Source organism: Pseudonaja textilis, chromosome 17 (assembly GCF_049901715.1).
Source record: "Pseudonaja textilis isolate UNSWEBS1 chromosome 17, rPseTex1.2, whole genome shotgun sequence".
Lineage (NCBI taxonomy): Eukaryota > Metazoa > Chordata > Lepidosauria > Squamata > Elapidae > Pseudonaja > Pseudonaja textilis.
In genome coordinates this window covers 8,209,791-8,230,523 of record NC_142006.1, presented here as the reverse complement: position 1 = coordinate 8,230,523, position 20,733 = coordinate 8,209,791, and the positions used below count along the sequence as shown (strand labels likewise).

Below are 20,733 nucleotides of genomic sequence, written 5' to 3'. Positions count from 1 at the left end.
TACAGCGGAAAATGCATTTCAAGGTTTTCTCTGAATGTTGCAATTAATCTTGGATTTTCAAAGGTGGGTAGTAAAACTGCCTCAGGTTGCTATATTTCTTCCACAAGATAGTAATATATACTGGGTATTATGTATGTATATAAAATTATATACTGGGTATATATAGAAGGATTATAAATACATATAAATGTATGTTAAAAAAAACCACTGTTCCCTAAAATGGTAGGCAAGATGTCATTTTATTCCTGAAGTTTTCCCTCCATTAGGCCAAGAATGCATTACAAAACTAAAAACCCCTGTCAGGCATTCTCACATATCTAATTGTTCAAAATTTGTGTCATATTAAAGGCCTCAAGTTGGAAAATATAGTATCGGTTATAAAAATTACCATGCTCTTGTAAAACTTGTTTTCAAAAAGTGAGATTTAAATTGAGGGGTAATGGGATGTCCACATTTCAAGTTAATATTTAAAATATATATATCAAATGGGTACTGCTTGAACAATTTCTACATTGCTACAACTAGGAATTTGAAATAAAAAAATAAAAATTGTATAAGCATTATTTCAAGGTGCTGCTAAAGCAAGAGATAAAATACCAAACTCCTGCTATGTGCTAGACTGGTTTAACAATTTTAACAAACACAATTTCATATGAGATCTTAAAATATTTCTCCCAAGATAATTGTTGAGGGCAAAAATCCCAAAAATCTTCCTTAGATCAGCATTTCTAAAGGCTCAAATGTATTTACAAAATATCCCCTGAAAAAGCCAACTGTTTTAGTCAAGATGGGCACATGAAGGCGCTCATTCACAACAAGGTACCGTTTTATTTTCAAGTTTCACCTAGAGGCAGGGGTTCAAGATTATCACTTTTATTAAAAAATACAAGGTATCTGAGAAAAATCAGAACAGTTATTTTAATGTACAAATTCAAATACCTGTAATGGGTTTCCTGTTTCACTTCCTAAAAACCAAGACAAAGCTGAAAGGAAATATATATATAGATATAGATAAGGGGCAGTTTCCTAAACCACTTATGTAGGATTTAAAATATAAACAAGGCCAGACCACCTTTTACAGCCTAAGGATATGCCCTGAAATTGGACTAAGTCAGTCCCAACAGGCATATTAATTCAACTTTGCTGCTGAAATTTCTGAAAAAGCTTATCCAAAACAAAAAAGAAGAAAAAAAAATCCCAAGCCAACTCCTGAACGAAATAAAGGAGAATCAGGCTAGTTCTGACGTCTTGCTCTGTTTTTATTTGATTTTTTTTTTATATATCGAAGGGAAAGTTTCCCCTAAAACAAAAACAGGAAATCAAAAGCACTAAATGTGTGTTTTGTGTGTCAAGTGCTCGTGGGACATTTCAAAAGCGATCTTTTAAGTCCTAGAAAAGGGAGGAGGCGGCGCACGGGAAAAGGCAGATTTAAGAAACGCAACGCTACAGACCATATACATTTTTTTTTAGATAATTTAAAAATAATAATAAAAAAAAGCATTTCAGCAGCAAAGTGCTCCATAGGATGTACGTCACAAAGAGAGGAGGGAGGGCCGGAGAGGGTCACTTCAGAGGAAATACGGCGTGGTGGTTCTCGGAGGGATGATGCGTTCGGAATCTGGCACGGCCCGGAAGAGCTTTGGTTCTCGCGTGTTCACGTCCTTAAAGACCATGATTGAGGCGATATTCCCACAGCGGTAGCAGTAGTTTGGAGCGGACCAGACCGTCACCAGCTTCTCGTCAAACATAAATTTATACCCTTCGTGGACCAGCTGGTGGGCCCGGCAGATCAGTTTCAAGTTGTTGATGTGGACAAACTGTCGAGAAAGAGAAGGAGGAGGGGAGACAATTGATGGCGCAAACTCAGGCTGGGAGTTTTTATACACAGGCAGTCCCTCGATTTGCAGCCACAATCGAGCCCAAATTTCCATCGCTAAGCGAGACGTTGGTTGGGTTTTGGCCCCATTTTAACCACCTTTGGATGCCCCCGGTTGTTAAGTGAATCACAGCAGTTTAGTTAAGTTAGTCCCACGGTTGTAAAGCGAATGAAGCATCCCCACCCAGTTTGCTTGTCCAAAGGGGCGGGACGTTGTGACTGTCATAAATATGGGCCCGATTTGGGTCATGTGATCATGATGCTGCGACAGTTTTAAGTGTGAACAATGGTCATAAGTCGCTTTGGTTTACTTCGCCACTCAACAAAACCGTTGTGAGTCAAGGGCCATCCATTATTCAACCTGGCCAGATCCACAGAGTGTTTTAAGCTGTGGCATATAAACCCTGGTTTACTAACTGTAATATCTGAATTTGGGCAGTTGTCAATGAGGGTTACGTCAAAAAAGCAGAGACGGGATACGGCAAAAGTCTGCATATTTTTTAGAAACCTGAACAGCAAGCACTGTTCAACTGCTATTCTTTTAATAAAGGTGAATTAAGTTCCTAGCTTCCTAGCTCAGATAATATTCTGAACGGAAATCAGACCAGCTACTGCAAGGCTCGGAAAACGAGAAACCGGGCAAAATAACGCCGGGGCGAATTTTGTCCGGAGTTTTACCTCATTGGTCACTTTAGCACCAAAAAGCCACCCGGCGCCCCGAGGACTGATGGCCCAGGTGTCCACGTCCTCTGGGTCGGACCAGACGAGATCACAGAAAGCCCCTTTGTGGGGGATCTCTTGGTTCCGCTCGATGGTTCGGATCTGGTCCAGTGTTTTGATGTCGGGAGAAAGGCCTCCGTGCACGCAGAGGATCTGTTCATCTATCAACTTGAGGGAAACAGAACAGGGGTTTTTATTCACGCTCGAAAAGTCAAAAGCCACCTGGGGTTAAGAGGAGAGAACACATAAATCCTATTTTTTTGGGGGGGGGGCAAGGGGGGAGACACTTACCGCTGCTACCGTGAGCATGTCGAAGACTTTAGTGCAGTATCTCCAGGCGTTGGCATTGCCGTATTTTGTTTGGCATTCATCTGTTTGGGAGGAGATAAAATAAAGGATGCCATGTTCTAGTATTTATTTTCATTTATATCCTGCCTTTATTTTAAAATAAGCAGCTCAAGGTGGTAAATGTAAATATTCCTCCTCCTATTTTTCCCCCACAACCACCACGCTGTGAGGTAGACTGGGCTGAGAGAGGGAGACTGGCCCAAAGTCACCCAGTTGGCTTTCATGCCTAAGATGGGGCTAAAATTCACCATTTTCTGGTGATTGGTCCACCCAGCTGGGTTTTGTGGCTAAAACGGGACTAGAACTCACCGTCTCCTGGTTTCTAGCCTAGTGCCTTAACCCTGAGACCTACGGTTTCCCCATCCCTGAGTACCAGGTTGAATTCCACAACCTATGAGATTTATGCTTGCTTTTAGCTGTCAGTGACAAATGTTTCTATGGCCCTTTTAAAAAAGCCACCCGAAATTGCAAGGAGCTGCAAGGAGCTGGGTCAGCTTCAGGGAACTCACCATAAAATCCGTAGACTTGGGTTATCTGTCTGCTTTCGTGATTCCCACGTAAGAGCGTGATTCGATCCGGCCACTTTGCTTTCAGGGCAAGAAGATAAGTAAATGTCTCTAGACTGTAATAGCCTCGGTCTACAAAATCACCCTGGAAGTCAAAACAATGCTTTACCACATATTTAATTGGCAACATTGTGCTCAGACTGCAATTTTATGAACGGGTAATCAATATTAGCAGGGTTTTTATTACACTAAACAGGCAGAAAACATTATGCTGTAGTTCACTATGTCAACTAAAAAGATACGCCTAGATAATCAACCTGGCAGCCCAAAGTGTGTGATTTTTTAACCTGCCATTACTATTAGCTAGCACTCCCTTTTTCAAACTATATGCCCTCAGCAAAAGAACAGGAATGGTATTCTCAGAGCAGAACACAAAACCCAGCTATCTTCTCCTGACATATCACAAAATATATTGTTCATACCATAAATATGTAGTTTGTGTCAGGAACCTGACCTCCAGTTCTGAATAATTCACATAGATCATAAAACTGAAAAGCAAAAACAAACAAGTATCCATTGAAATTATTTTGAACTTGGATGGAATTGTGGCCTTTTACAAATACTAAAGATGGTCCCCAAAGCCTGACCAAAATAATAGCGTGCATGCAGTTGACAGATTCTAAGACATTACAACAGCAAGGACTGATAAAAAGCTTAAAAAACAGATCTTAGGGCAAATCTGATAGCTGTTGATCCAAGGGAAACGCTACAATTATCTCTTTTTCACTAATGCTGGCATTGTTTAGGTACCCAAGATGGCACCGCTGCTAAGCAAAAGTGAGATACGAGTTGAGGTTTGTGTAAAATCAAAAACTATGAAAATCTTAAGGAAAAAATGCACCTGACTGCTAATTAGATATATGTTAAGAGAGGACAGAATGATCATTAGGGGGAAAAAGTAGAATTAGATGGAAGAAAAAAACAGATTGAATTCTGGGAAGAAATTCTCTAGAATGAGCTAGAAGTCTCACTTGTCTGATGTACTCTTCTAGCACCCCATTTGAGCTACGGGCCTTGCTAACCTTCCAAAAATTACTTAATATGAACATTTCTGCTTTACATTTGCAATGCTGTGTCAGGAAAAAGGATATTTCTTTCGTCACTACGGCAACTCAGAGAGGCCCTTCTCCTTCTCCTGCTCAAAGCCTGCTCTTTCTTCCCCGCAAGTCTGACTTCTGCACCCAGCAGTCATTCCTGTTTTCACTAAGCTAATGGTTTCACACTCTTTACAGCAGCGCCAAAGGCAGGGTCCATAGGAAATTATTCCACCTGTCCATGAATGTCACCGCAGACGGTAACAGGGGTAGACACCGGCTGCACGTTCGATTCTTCTAGGAGCAGGTCACAGACATAGTCGCACAACCGCTGGAAAGACAGAACAGGTCAGAGCATGGTTCACCTAGGTGGCTGACATGACAATCAAATCCCCCCTTATGGCCCCAAAATATATTATTTCATTTCTGAATGGCCGTCAAAGCCCAAGAAAGGCATCCATCACTTCTTTCATGGGTGTCCATTCCATTATCTGAAGGGTCCTCGGTGCTCACTGAACTTTGTGGTTTTCTTGCCAACCCCAAACTAGGTCACAACATCAGCATTTAATCTAGCCCTAGTTACCTAGTTTGGGTGCCGAAACGCCTGCCAGACAGCACCAAGGATCCCACAGCCCTCCTCCTCTATGCAAACCCCACTGCTCTCTAGCACGGATGATGTTACCTAGTTGGGTCATGAAACGTCTACAAGAAAAGTCCCAAAGCTCAGAGAGCACCCAGGACCCCACGCAATCCTCCTCCTCTTCCCCACAAACCCACAATCTCCCTTTTAGCACTGATGCTATCACTTAGTTGGGTCAAGAGAGTCCCTCAGCACCCCTCCTTTCAACCCCGAGCTACAAATGTCCTCCTTTATTGGGATCTCAATATGGGCAACGTGCAAAAAGTTCACTTCACGATAGGATTGTGCATTTGTAAGCAGGATCCATTGAGTTAGGGGATTTTTTATTGTTGTTGTCATCTTCAGTGTGAGTTGTACATTCACTGTACGTATTGCACTCTGACAATAAAGGCTGATTCGATTGTGTTTTTGGGGTGGGGGGTGCACAAAGGGAGGCTCAGCCTATCTCACTGTACGCATGTTGTGTGTGGCAATAGAGGTCTGAATTGAATCCACCCCCCTCTTCCAAAGGCTGATCCTTCCCATCACCCCCACCCAAAACCCAACCGGGCAGGTTCAGATTCAACCTGGAAAGGGGGCCACGAGGAAACCCCAGGCAAAGGGAGTGGGGAGGGGGGCTGAACCCGGAAGGAGAGGGAGGAGGAAAATAAAGTAAAAGAAAGGAGGCTCCCAGGCATCCTGTCAAGGTGGGACTCGAGGGAGCCCAATTGGGGCGGGGGGAGGAAGAATAGGGGGTATCGGTCTATAGGGGGACCCCTTGCTTTGCCCTCCCCTCTTCCCAGGATCCCTTTCCTAGAGGCCCCCCCCCAGGGAAGCCCACCCTCACCCCCGCCTCACCTTGAGGTCGTTCTCGGGCAGGTACTTGCAGAGCCTCGCTATCTCGACGTACTTATCCAGGTCCAGCGGCGCCATTTTGGGAGAGGCGCTCCGGGGAGGGGGGAGGAGGGAAGGGGGAGGGGAAGGAGGCGGAGGAGGCGGAAAGAAGAGAGAACAGCAAGAGGGGCCCGGACCGGAAGCTGCGAGCCGCTGCACTTCCGGGTTTGGGGCCTATGGTCGGAGAGGCGGGGGTGGGAAGGAAACCCGGGCCGGGCACCGTCAGGCGACGCAAAACCGGCTCGCGGGGGGGCTTCAGCCGGTCAGAAGGACGCCGCTTTTTTTGTCCCACCTCCTTCTCTCCGGTCCCGGCCACACCGGAAGTAAGAAAGGAAACTTCCGGTTTTGGGGGGGGGGAAATCGGAGACTTCTTTCGGGTCCGCCTCAGGACCGCTTCCGGTGGCCTGCTTCCGGTTTCTCTCCCAAACTCTCTCTCTCTCTTTTCCCCCTCTCCCCCCGCCCCTCGGGAGTCCATTATGGCGTCGAAACGGCCGCCCTGCCCCGAGGCACGCTGGGATTTGGAGTCAACGCTTTTGCCGGCGGTTTCTTTAAGAGAGGCTGTTGCAATGCCCAGAGGGCGGGCGCTTGGCCGGGGATTAGGGGCATTGGTGTCCAAGCAAGCGTTGCAAAGCCATGGAATGGGGAAGAAGGTGCAATGGAGGCAGAAGACTTTGAGACAAGCCACAGTTTTCAACCCACAATTATTATTATTTTAATATTTTGTGCAAACGCAGATCTTTTGCAAAAGGGAGATTTGCACCTTGGCCCGCTTGTGGGCGCCCAATAAATTGGTGCAATAAAGAAACGATAAAACAAATAAATGCAAACAAGCCCCTCCTATGGTTGGGGGAGGTGCCAATCGCCTAGCAACGGCCCGGGGAGGGGGAGGGGTCTGTATGCAAAACCCACGCCTCTTTCCCCCTCCCCTCCCCCGGCTCCCCCCGTGTTTGCCTCAATGGAGAAGGCGCTGCGGAAGCTGAAGCCCCGGCAGAAACCGCAGGCGGCCACCTGGTACATGTCTCCATGCACGTGTGCATGCGCTTGCTAGGATCAGCGCCAAAAGGGGGCCAGGGATGCTGAAGGCAGGGGTCGGGCGAGGGTGTAGCGGGGAGGGAAGGAGGGGAGATCGCAAAAGCCCCTCCCCCGTTCGCAACCTTGCATGCATGTACACAGCAAGGGCAAGGGAGGCTTGGCACGTCTGCACGGGCAGGAGAAGAGCCGGACTTTTGCAAAAGAGCCTTGCCCCCCAAAATGGAAAGAGAGCGGAGCACCCTCAGATAGGCGTCGCCTCCCTTTCTCCTTGGTGCCCGCTTCCGGGTTCAGTTTGAGGCAGGTCTTCTTCGCCACGTGAAGATATCCAGGGTGTGTGCAAAATTCCAGGGCCCCTTTTTGCAGAATTCCTAATAAGCAATAGCCCTGGCTTGGGAAAGAAGGTGGGAAAATGTACCGCGCTGGACAACTTCATGGGCCTGATGTTGCCTGTATTTGGGGCAGGGGGAAATCACCTGCATAAATGGGGCCCTTAATGCTCCCTGAGACTTGGCGGTTTTCTTGCAGACATTTCGTGACCCAACTAGATAACATAATCAGTAATAGAGGGAGTGGGGGGTTTGTGGAAGAGGACGGTGAGCTTGGCGGTTTTCTTGCAGACCTTTCATGACCCAACGTGGTAACCTCATCTGTGCTAATGAGTGTTTGCTCCCTGTTTATATACGGTAGCTTTTCTTTTCAGTCTTGGTGGAGTGTGGTTTTCTCCTTGGTGGATCCTTGAGTAGGGTATTGTTTTCCCCTTGATAGTTTGTCTGAATCCCTACTTATCTGGATACTAGACGCTGGTTGCAGAGTGAAAGTAAACAGAGAGCAACACCACATACTCCGTAGCACTAACAATGTTACCTACTTGGGTCATGAAACATCTTCAAGAAAACCGCCAAGCTCAGAGAGTACCACAATCCTCCTCCTCCTCCTCCTCTCTGCAAACCTCACTCTCTTCTAGCCCTGACAATGTTACCTAGTTGGGTCACGAAACGTCTGCAAGGAAACCACCCAGCTCGGAGATCATCAGAGTTGAACCGCGAGTTACACATATTCTATCAAGCAGCTGGATGAATGTTTCTTCCGCTTTTTCTCTCCCTGTGCCTGGCAGGTATTCCCTTGCCTTATGTGGGAAGAGCCCCTGCGCTCGTGTGGGCCAAAACTCTTTATATCTGCCTCCTCTGGAGCCAGGCAGCAAAAATGGGAAAGTGGTTATTATCGCCGGAGCAAATCCGAGTGGAAGTTTCGCCGACTCCTATTTTATTGATCTTGGTAAGTTAGGCTGGGAGGGAGAAAGCGTGGGAAAGGGGCATTGCTGAATTGAATTTCCTTTGGGTGTGTGCGTGTGTGCCTCGTTTCCATACTGTAATAAAATATATGTGTGCATTAACAATGACCGTGTTTCTAGTCCTTATGGATGCAAGGCATAGCATAGCATAGAATAAAGTAAAATTTCTTTGTTGGCCAATGGTGGTCGGACACCCAAGAAGGAATTGGTCTCCGGTGCATAAGTTCACAGTAGATAGCAAGTCATAGGTCATAAATCATAGTTACCATCATTAATCCTAAGTTACAAACAACTATTGATAAACCATAAGAAACGAATAGAAGAAGATAATAAGAAAGATGAGTGAAGATGAGAAATAAGAATTAAGTATTCAGCAGAGTTATGGCATAGGAAGCAAAAAAACTATCTATCTGGTTTTTTGGGCATGCAGTGCCCTATAGCGGCATCCTAAGGGGAAGAAATTAAAACAGTTTATGTCCAGGGTGTGAGGGGTCTGTAGATACTTTCTTGGCCCTCTTTCTGGTTCGTGCAGGATACAGGTCCTCCATGGAAGGCAGGCTGGTTGCTTTTAAACCAGTTAAAAATACCCAGAGCGTAGATCAAGCTGTGTGTAAAGACAGGCGCTGGTATGGCGTTTGAAGGCTTGAAGATTTCTCACACACGAAGAGTTTTCCAACGGGAAATCTTAAAAGCAAATCCAGAGCTTGCCATTCTGTCCTTCTGCTGTAGATGCGAATTGCTGGACAATGCCAGGCTGGGTGAATCTCTTGCCACGGTACGAACACGCTGCGTTTGTCCCCACCAGCCGTCCCAACACCGTCTGGGTGTACGGAGGGGCTAGTGAAACCAGCAACAGGAACTGTGTACAAGTGTTGGATCTTGGTAAGTATTCCCTCTGCTCGGTCCGTTGCTCTTATCTGAGCCAAATCGGGGGCTGACCGCTGGCCCCTGCCTCACCAACCTGTGATGACCCAGAGGGTAGCACGAACGTAACAAAATCCAAAAGGTAAATAAATGTCCTTTAATGCCAGCATCCAACATTCGTTTAATAGCCATGCCAAACCTTCTTGTCTATTTCCTCTTGTTCTGCTTGGGGGAGAGTAGGGGGGGCGGTGTTGAGGGAACGGCCGTGCCAAATAAACTTGCAAAATCGGGCGAGTTTACACAGTAGCTCAGTCAACAGCCGCTCTGTGGCCTCTGTACAGAATTCAGGAAGTCTCATTGTCGGTGTCTACTCGTGGCTTTCTCTTCCTAGAATCCGAGTTGTGGGAGAAACCGGAGGTGATGGGCGATCCACCCAGCCCTCGCACGTTCCACACCTCCACGGCAGCCATTGGGGATCGGTTATATGTGTTTGGAGGAGGACATAAAGGGGTCGATCCTGTCCAAGACCAGCAACTTCACGTATTTGACTCAGGTAAATGAACAAATTTAAGGCTTTCAGTTGCGCGCAGTGGCAAGGCCTGAAATAAGTAGGTGAACTGCAAATCCCAGCCTTCCATGCAACATTTGTTATTTTGGGCTGGGGTTGTTTCCCCCATCCTACTAAACCATCCTTTGCTTCTCTGGAAAATGGGCACGTTAGAAAAATGTCTTCGTTCTAACAAGAGCCACGCAGTGGTTAGAGGGCAGTACTGCAGGCTCCTTCTGCCGACTGCCAGCTGCTTGCAATTTGGCAAGTTCAAATCCCACCTGGGGCTCAAGGTTGACTCAGCCTTCTATCCTTCCGAAGTGGGTAAAATGGGGGCCCAAAATTGTTTGGGGCGATAGGCTGACTCTGTCAACCGCTTAGAGAGGGCTGTAAAAGCCCTGTGAAGCGGTATGTAAGTCCAAGGGCTGAGTGCTATTGCTAGTTTGAGGAGAAGCAAGCCTAGTTTTGTTTCCCTTTCCAGCCACGTTGACGTGGTCGCAGCCAGAGGTGTATGGTCAGCCTCCTGCTCCTCGGCATGGTCACGTGGTGGTAGCCGTTGAGAATCGACTGTTTGTACATGGCGGCTTGGCAGGGGACACGTTTTACGATGACCTGTTCTCCATTGACATAAGTAAGTATACCCTGTGGTGTTAAAATTAGCAACAAAGTTGTGTTTGAGTCTCACCCAGCTTTGTGGTGAGATCCTCCTGTGGAGAAGATGGCTATTCCTAACCCTGAAATGCCCCCTTTTAAGGGGGAGGTCATCTAGACCAAAGCAAGCCATGGTTTAGTGGCATTTTGCACCCAGAGAACAAGCCCTGAGGGGTTTTATCCTGTTGTCTCCGCAGAAGACCTCAAATGGGAGAAGTTGGCCGCCTCGGGGTCGATTCCTGGAGGCCGGGCAGCCCACTCAGCCGTTGCTTTCCAAAGTCACATTTACGTCTTCGGAGGAATGGACCCCACGGGGGAACTCAACACCATGTACAGATACCACCTAGGTATTCTTGGCGATTATTTGAATTCTCGTCTTAGGTGGGATGGCTTTTCCAGGACGACGTTCACCTCTCCAAGTCTTCCCTAGAGCAGCGATTCTCAATCTTTTCTTCCCCAGGGACCCCTTTTTTAAGCCTTCAGAGATCTGTTTTATTGATGGATTTGGCAGCTGAAGGGCCAATTTCAGTGAAAAAACGTTAAGACCAGGAGGGAGGAAAGTGGTTAATGATCTACCACATCCAATTGTCATAGTGGGGTACAGTTAATTGCAACCCCAATTAAGCACCAGCGCTGTGCAAAATTGTGAAGGCGCCTTGCCTCGTTTTGGGACCTTCCTTACCCCGGTTGTTAAGCGAATCGCTGCAATTCAAAGGCTGTGGAGATTCCCTAATAGATTCCCTATTGACTTGGTTGGTCAGAAGGTCGCAAAAATCGCTGGACTTCCCCCCCACCTCCCGGTGACACTGCAACCGGCATGAAGTACATGCCAGTTGCCAAGAATTTCGATCATGTGACGGTGGGGATTTCCACAATGGTGTGGAAAACAGTCAAAAGTCACTTTTTTTTCCTCCCCTCAGTGCCTTTGTTAACTGTACTCATTAAAAATAAATTTGAGGATTTGTCTGGGGGGCAAAAGTGGGAGCCATCTTCCAAAGACCTTGTGGCGTTTCTTAGTCATGCAAGTCAAAGCAAGTTAGGCTCAGGTTGAGGTCTAAGTAGGCACACAGGATATGGAACTTGTGGTTAAGGTTACCAGGTTCCATTTTCAGTAGGGAGGCAAGGCAAACGTTGTACTTTAGCATTTAAAAAACAAACAAAATTGGAGCTGATCATGAGTTCTAGTCCTGTTTTAAGAATAAAAGCCAGCTGGGAGACTGTTGTTGTGGGGAAAATAGGAATATTAAAGATATTCCTCGCTGCCCGATTTCTAAAATAAAATAACCCGTTTTGTTTTCTTCCTGGGAACACGAAACCGCCGCAGAGAAAAAGCATTGGACGCAGTTGGAGTTCAACGCTCCGGTCCCTTCTGGACGGCTGGACCACTCCATGTGCGTGATTCCTTGGGAAACGTCCGGCGGACGCACCCACCTCTGCTTGGTGTTTGGGGGCATGAACATGAAAGGGCAGATCTACGACGACTGTATCGTCAGCCTGCTAGAAGAAGGAAGTTAGGCTGGGGAAAGCGGCAAGACTCGCGGTCTGATGTGCGGGTGCCCGTGGCTTGGATCTCCATCTGTATTAGTTACCCCTCGTATTTAACTCTTCCCGTTTAAAAATTTTAAAATCAGACATGTTGGAAGTATTTGTAGTCTCAACCTGCACCCAGCAAGGCTCTAGGGAATAAACGGGTTTCAATAAACAAGGGAATTTGCAGCTCAGGGTTGGTGCTCTTTTGAGCCCGGTGGTTTTCCTGCAGATGTTTCATTACCCAACTAGCTCCACAGATGTGCTTCACTATGTGGCGGGGCTGGTTTTTGGGGAGGAAAATAAGGGGGGAAAAATTCTGCCTCTGCCTGCCAGCGTCCATCAATATTCCTCTGGCTAGTGTCCTGTCAGTGCGTGAGTGGAGGGCTGTTTGGAAACTGAAAACAGTATTTGCCGTGTGAGCAAGGAGCCTGGGTGTGGCTTAGCTCAACTGTTCTGTACTAAAGCTGCTTGGTGCTGCTGTGAAACTGAACCTTCTCTGCTCCTGTTTTGTATTTGGAACAGATTTCTTTTCAGGTGGGAAGGGTGAGTAGAACTTCTTAGCATCAGAGCGTGTTAATAGTAATAATAATAATATAGGAAATACTAATGCTCTGGTAGTTATTTCCAAAAATCCTTTCTTAGTGAGCCCCTAAGAAGCCAAGAGGAACCTACGTGCCAAGTTTCAAGTTTGTAGGCTTTTTACGGTTCCGGAGTTTTTGTGATGATGCGTGCGGGGCATTTCGCATTTAGAGATTTATTCCTATTATATACGTACCTCTGTCTTATTTCATTAATTTTAAGATTTGACTAGGGAACGCCATCAGTACTAGAAGGGAGTAGGGTTCGTAGAGACAGGGGAGGAGGACGACAACTTGGGGGTCCTTGGTGCTGCCCCTTGAGGTTGGGCGTTTTTCTTGCCGTCGTTCAACGAGGATGAGGAGAGCGGGGTCCTTCGTGCTCTCTAAGCTTCATTGTTTGGTCGCAGACCTTTTTAACTACTGATGACGTCACCTAGATGGGTAATGAAAGGTCTGCGATACAACTCTTCCTTCCAACACTCCAATAACCAAAGGGACCAAAAACCGGACAAAATTCAGTGTAAATAACAAATTTATTGGCGCTTTCGGAGGGTAGAAAAAAATTCTCCATGGAACACACATAACCTCCTTCTTTCTTTTTTTTTTAAATAGAACAATCGGTTAAGGAGGCGGCTTCAAAGAAAGTCCTCCTCCCCCCCCCATCTGGGCAAGTTAATCTCCCCCCCATTTCCCTTCCCAATCCCACCCCCGGGGACACAATTTATCAACCGCTAACGAAAAGCAGTAAATCAGCCGCTTTGGGGCTATAAACATTTCCAAACTCCACTGACGTGAAGATTCTGACCACATCCCAAGTTTCTCGAGTTCAATAGCTTAAACCGAAGGAAAAAAAAACCCAAAATAACGTTATGTCCAAAAGTCCTCTATTTACACGACGTGGCCGTTCAAGAAGGAAAGCAGGGGAAGGAAAAAAAAAGGCCCGGGGAGGCCTATAACTCATCCTTCTCCCCTGCCGCCTCCTCGTCCCCGCCGGGGGGAGGACCTGCTCCGCCGTACAACTTCCCCACGATGGGCTGCACTACTTCTTCCAGCTCCTTCTTCTGGGCTTTGAACTCCTCGATGTCGCCGTCCTGGTGGCTCTCGAGCCACTCGATTTTCTCCTCCACGGCCTTCTCGATGGTCTCCTTGTCCTCCGGCGAGAGCTTGCCCCCCAGCTTCTCCTTGTCCCCGATCTGGTTTTTCAGCGAGTAAGCGTAGCTCTCCAGCTCGTTGCGGGCGTCGATGCGCTCCTTCAGCTTCTTGTCCTCCTCGGCGAACTTCTCGGCGTCGTTCACCATCCGCTCGATCTCCTCGGGCGTCAGGCGGTTCTGGTCGTTGGTGATGGTGATCTTGTTCTTGTTGCCCGTGCCCTTGTCCTCCGCCGTCACCCGCAGGATGCCGTTCACGTCGATCTCGAAGGTGACTTCGATCTGAGGGACGCCACGCGGTGCCGGGGGGATGCCGGTGAGGTCAAAGGTGCCCAGCAGGTGGTTGTCCTTGGTGAGCGGGCGTTCGCCTACAGGGGAGGGAAACGCGATTCGTGTGGGCGAGAGATTTGGAGGGATCCTCACTTTTTTTTTTTAAACTAAAACGATCCACGACTTCGTAACTTCCAGATCTCAGACCCAACGAAACAACAGAGGTGGAAGGGAACTGTGAGGTCTTCTAGCTCAACCTTCCTTTCCTGTTCAAGCATGGGGGGCGCTCAGGATTCCGGGCAGTTGCCCTAATTAAATCATGAGCCTCCAGCCAAGTTTCCAAAATTTCGAAGGATTTATTCTCCAATTAGAGATTTCCATGGCAGAAATTCTGGTTAGCTTAGTTATCATCTTTGCAAGATATGAATGGAGTGCACATCCGATTCCAAACTGCTGCCCTGCTTTTTTCAAACCACCCCACCACCCTTCCTGTTCATGGCAACTCTAAACCAGGCATAGAAATGTTATGAGTTGACCTAGGGTGCAAGTGTACCTAATGTGGCATGTAGTAAACATGGACCGTATTATTCCTGAAGTTAAAAGTGACAAATAGACTTGTTCAAAGTTATTTTCATTTCAGCTACGGTCCATTTTCAGTAGGTGGGCAAGGCGAATGTTGTATTTAGCATTTAAAAAAATAGAACTGGAGCTGATCATGAGTTCTAGTCCTGCCTTAAGCATGAAAGCTGGCTGGGTGACTTTGGGCCAATCACCAGGAGACGCTGAGGTCTAGTCCTGAAATTAGGCATGATAGCTGCCTGGGTATCTTTGGGGCCAAGTCCCTCTCTTTTCTCAACCTAGCCCACACCTCACAGGATCTGTTGCTGTGTGGAAAAGAGGAAGAGGAGGAAGAGGGAGTGTTGGGTATGTTCGCTGCCTTGAGTTACTCACAGGGAAGAACACAGGCAAATGGATTTACCTTCGTAGACTTTGATCGTCACCGTCGGCTGGTTGTCGGAAGCCGTGGAGAAGATCTGGGACTTCTTGGTGGGGACTACGGTGTTCCTCGGGATGAGTTTGGTCATGACGCCTCCCACCGTCTCGATGCCCAGAGTCAGGGGGCAGACATCAAGCAGCACCAAGTCGCCTGAAGAGGAGGAAGGGGAAAAGCTCAGAAATCCCAACCCTTCAAGCCCAACCTGGACCTGCTGCTTCCCACGTGCCACCTTCCCCCCGAGTCTTTACCTGTGTCCTGATCTCCAGAAAGGACGCCAGCCTGCACAGCGGCCCCGTAAGCCACGGCTTCGTCGGGGTTGATGCCCCGCGACGGTTCTTTGCCGTTGAAGAATTCCTTCACCAGCTGCTGGATTTTGGGGATCCGGGTGGAGCCGCCCACAAGGACAATTTCGTCAATATCGGACTTCTTCAGGTCGGCGTCTTCTAGAACTTTCTGGACGGGTTTCATGGTGGAGCGGAAAAGATCCTGGAAAGCAGGAGTGGAAAGGAATTTAACGGCTTGGGGTGTTGTTTTTTTTGACGCTTTTATTGTGGGCTTCCGACAACCAGAGGTACATTTCTGCCCTCCGGTGCTTTTTAAGTAGTAGAACAAGAGAGATCTCCACACACTGGCAACTTTTAAAGCTTGTGGACTTCGACTCCCAGAATCCCCCTGGCAGCCATGGGCATGGGGGCTGGGGAATTCTGGGAGTCGAAGTCTTAACAGCTGCCAAACTTGAAGACTCCTGTATCTTGCAGAAGCCGCTCCATCACGTCAAACGTTTTCATTCGACGTTTTTACAGCTACTTTTGGGTTCTTCTTTGGTCACCCTAGGAAGGTTCTTCCTATATTCTATACTCTTTCCCCTCCACCCAAACTTCACTGGGTCAGATTTATGAAAGAGAGACGTCAACGCCTTACCATGTTGAGTTCTTCAAACTTCGCCCTGGTGAGGGTTTCCGAGAAGTCTTCGCCCTCAAAGAACGACTCAATCTCGATCCTAGCCTGGTGCTGAGAAGACAGGGCTCGCTTGGCCTTCTCCACTTCTCGCCGGAGCTTCTGGACCGCCCGGTTGTCCTTCCGGACGTCCTTGCCAGTCTTCTTCTTGTAGAGTTTAATGAAGTGCTCCATCACCCGCTGGTCGAAGTCTTCTCCGCCCAGGTGAGTGTCTCCGTTGGTGGCCACCACTTCGAAGACGCCGTTGTCGATGGTCAAGAGGGACACGTCAAAGGTTCCGCCGCCCAGGTCGAAGACCAGGATGTTCTTTTCTCCTTCGCGCTTGTCCAAGCCGTAAGCGATAGCGGCTGCAGTGCTGCAAGGAGAAAGGAATCTCTCTATAAAAGCGAAGCTATCCCTCAGGCATCATCACAAAATCTCCAGAACCGTAAAGCCTACAAACTTGACATTTGGCACCTATGTTCCTCTTGGCTTCTAGGGGCTCAACTAAGAAAGGATTTTTCCAAATGACCCTCAGAGCATTTAGAGTATTTCCATTATTATGATTATTAACAACAAACTCTGATGCTAAGGAGTTCTACTCCCCCTCCCCACCTGGAAAGAAATCTCTTACAAATGCAAAATACCAGCAGAGGAGTTTCAGTTTGTTTCAGAACACCAAGCAGCTTTAGTACAGAACAGTTGATCTAAACTATGCCAGGCTCCTTGCTGTCTCCCTGCTCACATAGCAAATACTGTTTCAAGTTTCCAAACAGCTCTCAACTCCCTCACACATTGACACTACCCAGATGAATACAGATGGATGCTGGTAGGCAGATGCAGAATTCCCTCCACCCCTTGTTTTCCACCCCCAAAACCAAGCATGACCACATAAGTTTCATAGCGAAGCACAGCTACCAAGATAGTATATTTATATGTATACTACAAGGGCAAAAGGCATAACACACCTTCCCCTTGATGGCAGTAGAAGGTCAACATGAGGAGGTGGCATCGACTTACGGTTCATTGATGATCCTCATGACATTCAATCCCGCGATAGTGCCGGCGTCCTTTGTGGCCTGACGCTGAGCATCGTTGAAGTAGGCAGGCACAGTGACAACGGCGTGGGTGACCTAAGTAGATAAAGGATGAAGATAAAAGAAATAAGATAAATGAAGCAATTGATGTAATTCACTCCACAAAAAAATTACTCCTGAGAAAGGACCCCGCCTCCAGGAACTAGGCCTTTTACCTTCTTCCCCAAGTAGGCTTCAGCAGTTTCTTTCATCTTTGTCAAAACCATGGCGGAGATTTCTTCTGGGGCAAAAGTTTTGGTCTGGCCCCCACCGATATCAACCTGGATATATGGCTTGGCCTTCTTTTCAATAACCTGTTCAGGACAAGGAGGATTAAGATATTATGACAATCCAGAACTGCAACATAAAACTTTTTTTTTCCCTGAAAGTAAAAAGGCTAATTTATATTCCAAAGTACAGATAAACTGTTATTAATGACCGAACTAAACATTTTTCTAGTTTCTAATAGAAGATTGGAAGTCCTTCAAAAGAGCCACATTTGAGAGTATTTTCCAAAGACAAGGTGAACCCACTTAAAAATTTAATATACAAAGCTAAGGTGGATGCTGCTATATTTCCAAGCCTAAGATTGGACTCCTAATCTTTGTTCCACAAATTTAGAAGATTAGCAAAGTGGCTGAAGTTTGATGGGTGAACCAACTGTTGAGCAATTCCAGCCTAGGTGTAAGCAATGCACTTGGGGGGCCTTGCAAAAAAAGATTTTTACAGGGTGTTTCTGGGGGGTAACGCCTGGCACACACCTTGAAAGGCAGGTATTTGATATCCTGCTGCACCGAAGGGTCATTCCACGTCCTCCCAATCAGACGCTTGGCATCAAAAACGGTGTTTTCAGGGTTGGAGGTCAGTTGGTTCTTTGCGGCGTCACCAATGAGACGCTCTCCTTCCGGAGTGAAGGCCACGTAGGATGGCGTGATGCGGTTGCCCTGGTCGTTGGCAATAATCTCCACACGCCCGTTCTTGAAGACTCCGACACTAGAGGAGAGAATGGCCATTCCATCAATAATAGGGTTGCAATTTTAAAAATAAAAGCGTCAACAGAGCACTGCAGCCAGGCAGCCATCTTGAGGCAGAACATTCAAGCTATTTCATTCTCAATGGCGAATTTGCCTGCGTTGCAAGGTTGTGCATACATAAAATGAGAGCAAACCCACTCCAGCACTGATAATGTAATCTAGTTGGGTCATGAAACATCTGCAAGAAAACCAAGCTCAGAGCTTCTACATATAAACAGAAAGTCCCACTCCTTTCTAGCACTGATGGAGCTACCTAGTTGGGTCATGAAACGTCTGCAAGCAAACCACCCAGCTCAGAGAGCCCCAAGGACCCCACCGTCCAACCCTGAGCTACAAATATTCTCCCCCACTGCTTGGAACATCTGCTTGCAGGCCACCAAGTCTTGCCTGAGGCCACCCAAAAAGTTGGCCTTCGATTTGGGGCTCTAACCCAACCTCGTACCCAATTCCAGCCACATTCTGCACCGAGGCGCTTCCCAAAACTGAACCCAGTACTCCCTCTGCCCACTCCTTGATGGAAACGGCCCTTCTTTTACGTACCAGGAGTAAGTGGTTCCCAGATCAATGCCAACCACGGTCCCCACTTCTTCCTTTTTGTCGTCATCATCGGTAGCCAAGGCGCTGCCCACCAGCAGGAGGCAGAGGACGGCGTAGTACTTCATGTCGATGGTTCGGAGGGGTTTTCTTTTTTAGGCTCAACGTCAAATGGGGAAAATAAACACCCTGCGGGAAGAACGACCCCCCCATAGAGCGTTAAGACCAGACGGAGTTACATATAACCCCCCTCCTCTCTCCCCGGAGGGTTTTACATCATCGCTACTCATGGAAGAACCCACAGGAAGTGACGACACAAGAAGGGAGACGGCCGACAGAAATCAAATCCAGCCCTACGTGTTTTTTTAAATTCAGACTTTGCACTTTGCTGGTTGCAGGAGACCCCCCAAAAAAAAACCCTGACAAAATTAAGAGATTTTGTCCTCCGCTTATGCTGGAACCAGTTTTAATGTGGCTTGTGCATGGGAAGGACAACCGGACGACAGCGTTACATCAAAATGCACGGCCTATTTTTCCTGGCCTATTTTTCCAGCGTATTATTTGGTTTTTCCTCCTTTTCCTGGGCTGGTTTCACCTCATTCATTCTATGCCCACCTGGCATTTCCGGGCATCGAATGGGGTGAAACCAGCCCAGGAAAAGAGGGGGAAAAAAAAGAGCCAATTAAATCCCCGTAGCCTCTAAGGATGCTAACAGATGTTGCGTCAGGTTAAGGTGCTCCCAACGTGGGTCACTTTGCAGGCTGGACAAACCCAACTTTCCCAGGTTTTGACAGCCAACATTAAACTCCGTTTTTTTCTTTCCACCAACCCTGTAATAATGCCGTCAATTTCCTCCTCCCCCCCCCAACCCCAGAATGGAAGGAACTAACTGTACCCCTCTTTTTTTTTTTAAGAATTGCAAAATGTACTTTTTAAAAGAAAGAACGAAAAGGAACTTTGGGGATAAGAAGAGGGCTGAAAAAAAATGCTTTTTAAGTAAAAAGATCACAAATAAAAATGCTGCCACAGGGAAAATGAGAGAAGCCAATTCCCAGCTATCAAATATATATGTATAAATATATATATATATACACACACGTATACTTATACCTATATAATCATTTATACACACACATATATATGACATAACTTTTATATATATCTACACCCCTGTAATATAGACCTTTTATATATAGATACATACATATATAATCTTTATCTCTCTACACGTAATATATATATCTATACCTATATCTCTATATCAAATTAAAAATCAGGCATCAAATAAAGCTAGATCCAATGAGAAATTGAAATATTAGAGTAAACGTCCCCCGCTTCCTCTTGCAGACCTCCCCACGCAGTTCCATGATCCTGCAGGCTGGGGATGATGGGATCTGGAGTAGGGTCAAATTAAAGCCCCTCTCCTCCCTATTTGGGGATCCCTGCAGGGAAATTAAGGCAGGTGCCCACATACGCATTACACCCCTAAGATGCCACCCCCGCCAGGCCTCACCGATCTCGCCGAGAAAGGACGCGCGCCGCCGACCTTGCGATGCTCCGATCAGGTTACTCATGCCCCGGCGCCCATCTGCGCTTTATATAGCCTCCCGCAGCCTTGCGTGGAGCTCCCCCATTGGTGCATTTCCCCTCGCTGGAGCTTCCCTATTGGTCGCCGGCTAGCAAGCTGGCCGGGCCCGATTGGACCGCTCCGAACGTGACGCGCATAACGCTCCCCTGCCTCCTCCTTTTTCCTTTTCATCCCACTCTTCTTCCTCCCTCCTCCTCCTTTTGGAGGGCTTTTTTTTTTTTTTACGTTGCCGCCGCATGCTTCATTGGGTCGTCCTACCGGCATCGCGGACCAATGGGAGTCCGCGCCGTAGGCCAAGCGGAGAGTGCCGATTGGTCAAGGAGGAGACCGTCGTGCAACGTGTGGGTGAGACGTTCCTTACTCGACCAGGCGGGGGGAGGGGCTTCCCTTCTGAAATAACCATGGTTACGAGGCCTAGCTGGCCTCCACAGGCGTTGCCAGGGTTCTGTTCTATTCTATTCTATTCTATTCTATTCTATTCTATTCTATTCTGATTTGCAAACTAGTATAATTGAATTTGAACAATATACCCAGCATAGTCTAATAAATCCCACTAAATCTTAGCATTATTTATTAAAGTGTCACATGCTGCAGCTGGTA

At 47.3% G+C, this 20,733-nt stretch overlaps 3 protein-coding genes across 4 annotated transcripts; 1 reads left to right on the top strand and 2 right to left on the bottom strand.

Moving 5' to 3' along the window:
* Positions 1 to 857: 857 nt before the first annotated feature.
* PPP6C (protein phosphatase 6 catalytic subunit) lies at positions 858 to 6,376 on the bottom strand. Its single transcript, XM_026712547.2, has 7 exons — positions 6,022 to 6,376; positions 4,780 to 4,875; positions 3,933 to 3,998; positions 3,454 to 3,595; positions 2,888 to 2,967; positions 2,555 to 2,764; positions 858 to 1,817 (listed from the first exon to the last, which is right to left on the bottom strand). Exons 1-7 carry the CDS (start codon positions 6,094 to 6,096, stop codon positions 1,569 to 1,571), a joined length of 918 nt encoding a protein of 305 aa, XP_026568332.1. The 5' UTR covers positions 6,097 to 6,376; the 3' UTR covers positions 858 to 1,568.
* A 580-nt stretch (positions 6,377 to 6,956) lies between these two features.
* Positions 6,957 to 12,163, top strand: RABEPK (Rab9 effector protein with kelch motifs). Its single transcript, XM_026712546.2, has 7 exons — positions 6,957 to 7,068; positions 8,204 to 8,364; positions 9,110 to 9,262; positions 9,636 to 9,797; positions 10,273 to 10,422; positions 10,640 to 10,789; positions 11,767 to 12,163. Exons 1-7 carry the CDS (start codon positions 7,013 to 7,015, stop codon positions 11,955 to 11,957), a joined length of 1,023 nt encoding a protein of 340 aa, XP_026568331.2. The 5' UTR covers positions 6,957 to 7,012; the 3' UTR covers positions 11,958 to 12,163.
* Positions 12,164 to 13,064: 901 nt separating this feature from the next.
* On the bottom strand, positions 13,065 to 20,117 carry HSPA5 (heat shock protein family A (Hsp70) member 5). Of its 2 annotated transcripts, XM_026712541.2 has the most exons (9): positions 20,059 to 20,117; positions 18,552 to 18,734; positions 17,739 to 17,970; positions 17,154 to 17,291; positions 16,922 to 17,034; positions 15,887 to 16,277; positions 15,214 to 15,451; positions 14,948 to 15,115; positions 13,065 to 14,066 (listed from the first exon to the last, which is right to left on the bottom strand). In XM_026712541.2, exons 2-9 carry the CDS (start codon positions 18,671 to 18,673, stop codon positions 13,501 to 13,503), a joined length of 1,968 nt encoding a protein of 655 aa, XP_026568326.1. In that variant the 5' UTR covers positions 18,674 to 18,734; positions 20,059 to 20,117; the 3' UTR covers positions 13,065 to 13,500. The 2 variants fall into 2 exon arrangements, with proteins under 2 accessions (XP_026568326.1, XP_087770796.1); XM_087914670.1 differs by lacking the exon at positions 20,059 to 20,117 and having other exon boundaries at positions 17,739 to 18,169; positions 18,265 to 18,734.
* Between the last annotated feature and the right edge of the window lie 616 nt (positions 20,118 to 20,733).

Coding starts and splice junctions, on each gene's coding strand:
- PPP6C (XM_026712547.2), bottom strand. CDS start 6,096: ATGGCGCCGCTGGACCTGGATAAGTACGTCGAGATAGCGAGGCTCTGC. Junction 4,876..6,021: donor TGCCCGAGAACGACCTCAAG/GTGAGGCGGGGG, acceptor CTGTCTTTCCAG/CGGTTGTGCGACTATGTCTG. Junction 3,596..3,932: donor ACACAAACTACATATTTATG/GTATGAACAATA, acceptor TTTGACTTCCAG/GGTGATTTTGTAGACCGAGG.
- RABEPK (XM_026712546.2), top strand. CDS start 7,013: ATGGAGAAGGCGCTGCGGAAGCTGAAGCCCCGGCAGAAACCGCAGGCG. Junction 8,365..9,109: donor CTCCTATTTTATTGATCTTG/GTAAGTTAGGCT, acceptor CTTCTGCTGTAG/ATGCGAATTGCTGGACAATG. Junction 9,263..9,635: donor TGTACAAGTGTTGGATCTTG/GTAAGTATTCCC, acceptor TTCTCTTCCTAG/AATCCGAGTTGTGGGAGAAA.
- HSPA5 (XM_026712541.2), bottom strand. CDS start 18,673: ATGAAGTACTACGCCGTCCTCTGCCTCCTGCTGGTGGGCAGCGCCTTG. Junction 17,971..18,551: donor CTGGGAACCACTTACTCCTG/GTACGTAAAAGA, acceptor TCTCTCCTCTAG/TGTCGGAGTCTTCAAGAACG. Junction 16,278..16,921: donor ATGAGGATCATCAATGAACC/GTAAGTCGATGC, acceptor TTCTCCTTGCAG/CACTGCAGCCGCTATCGCTT.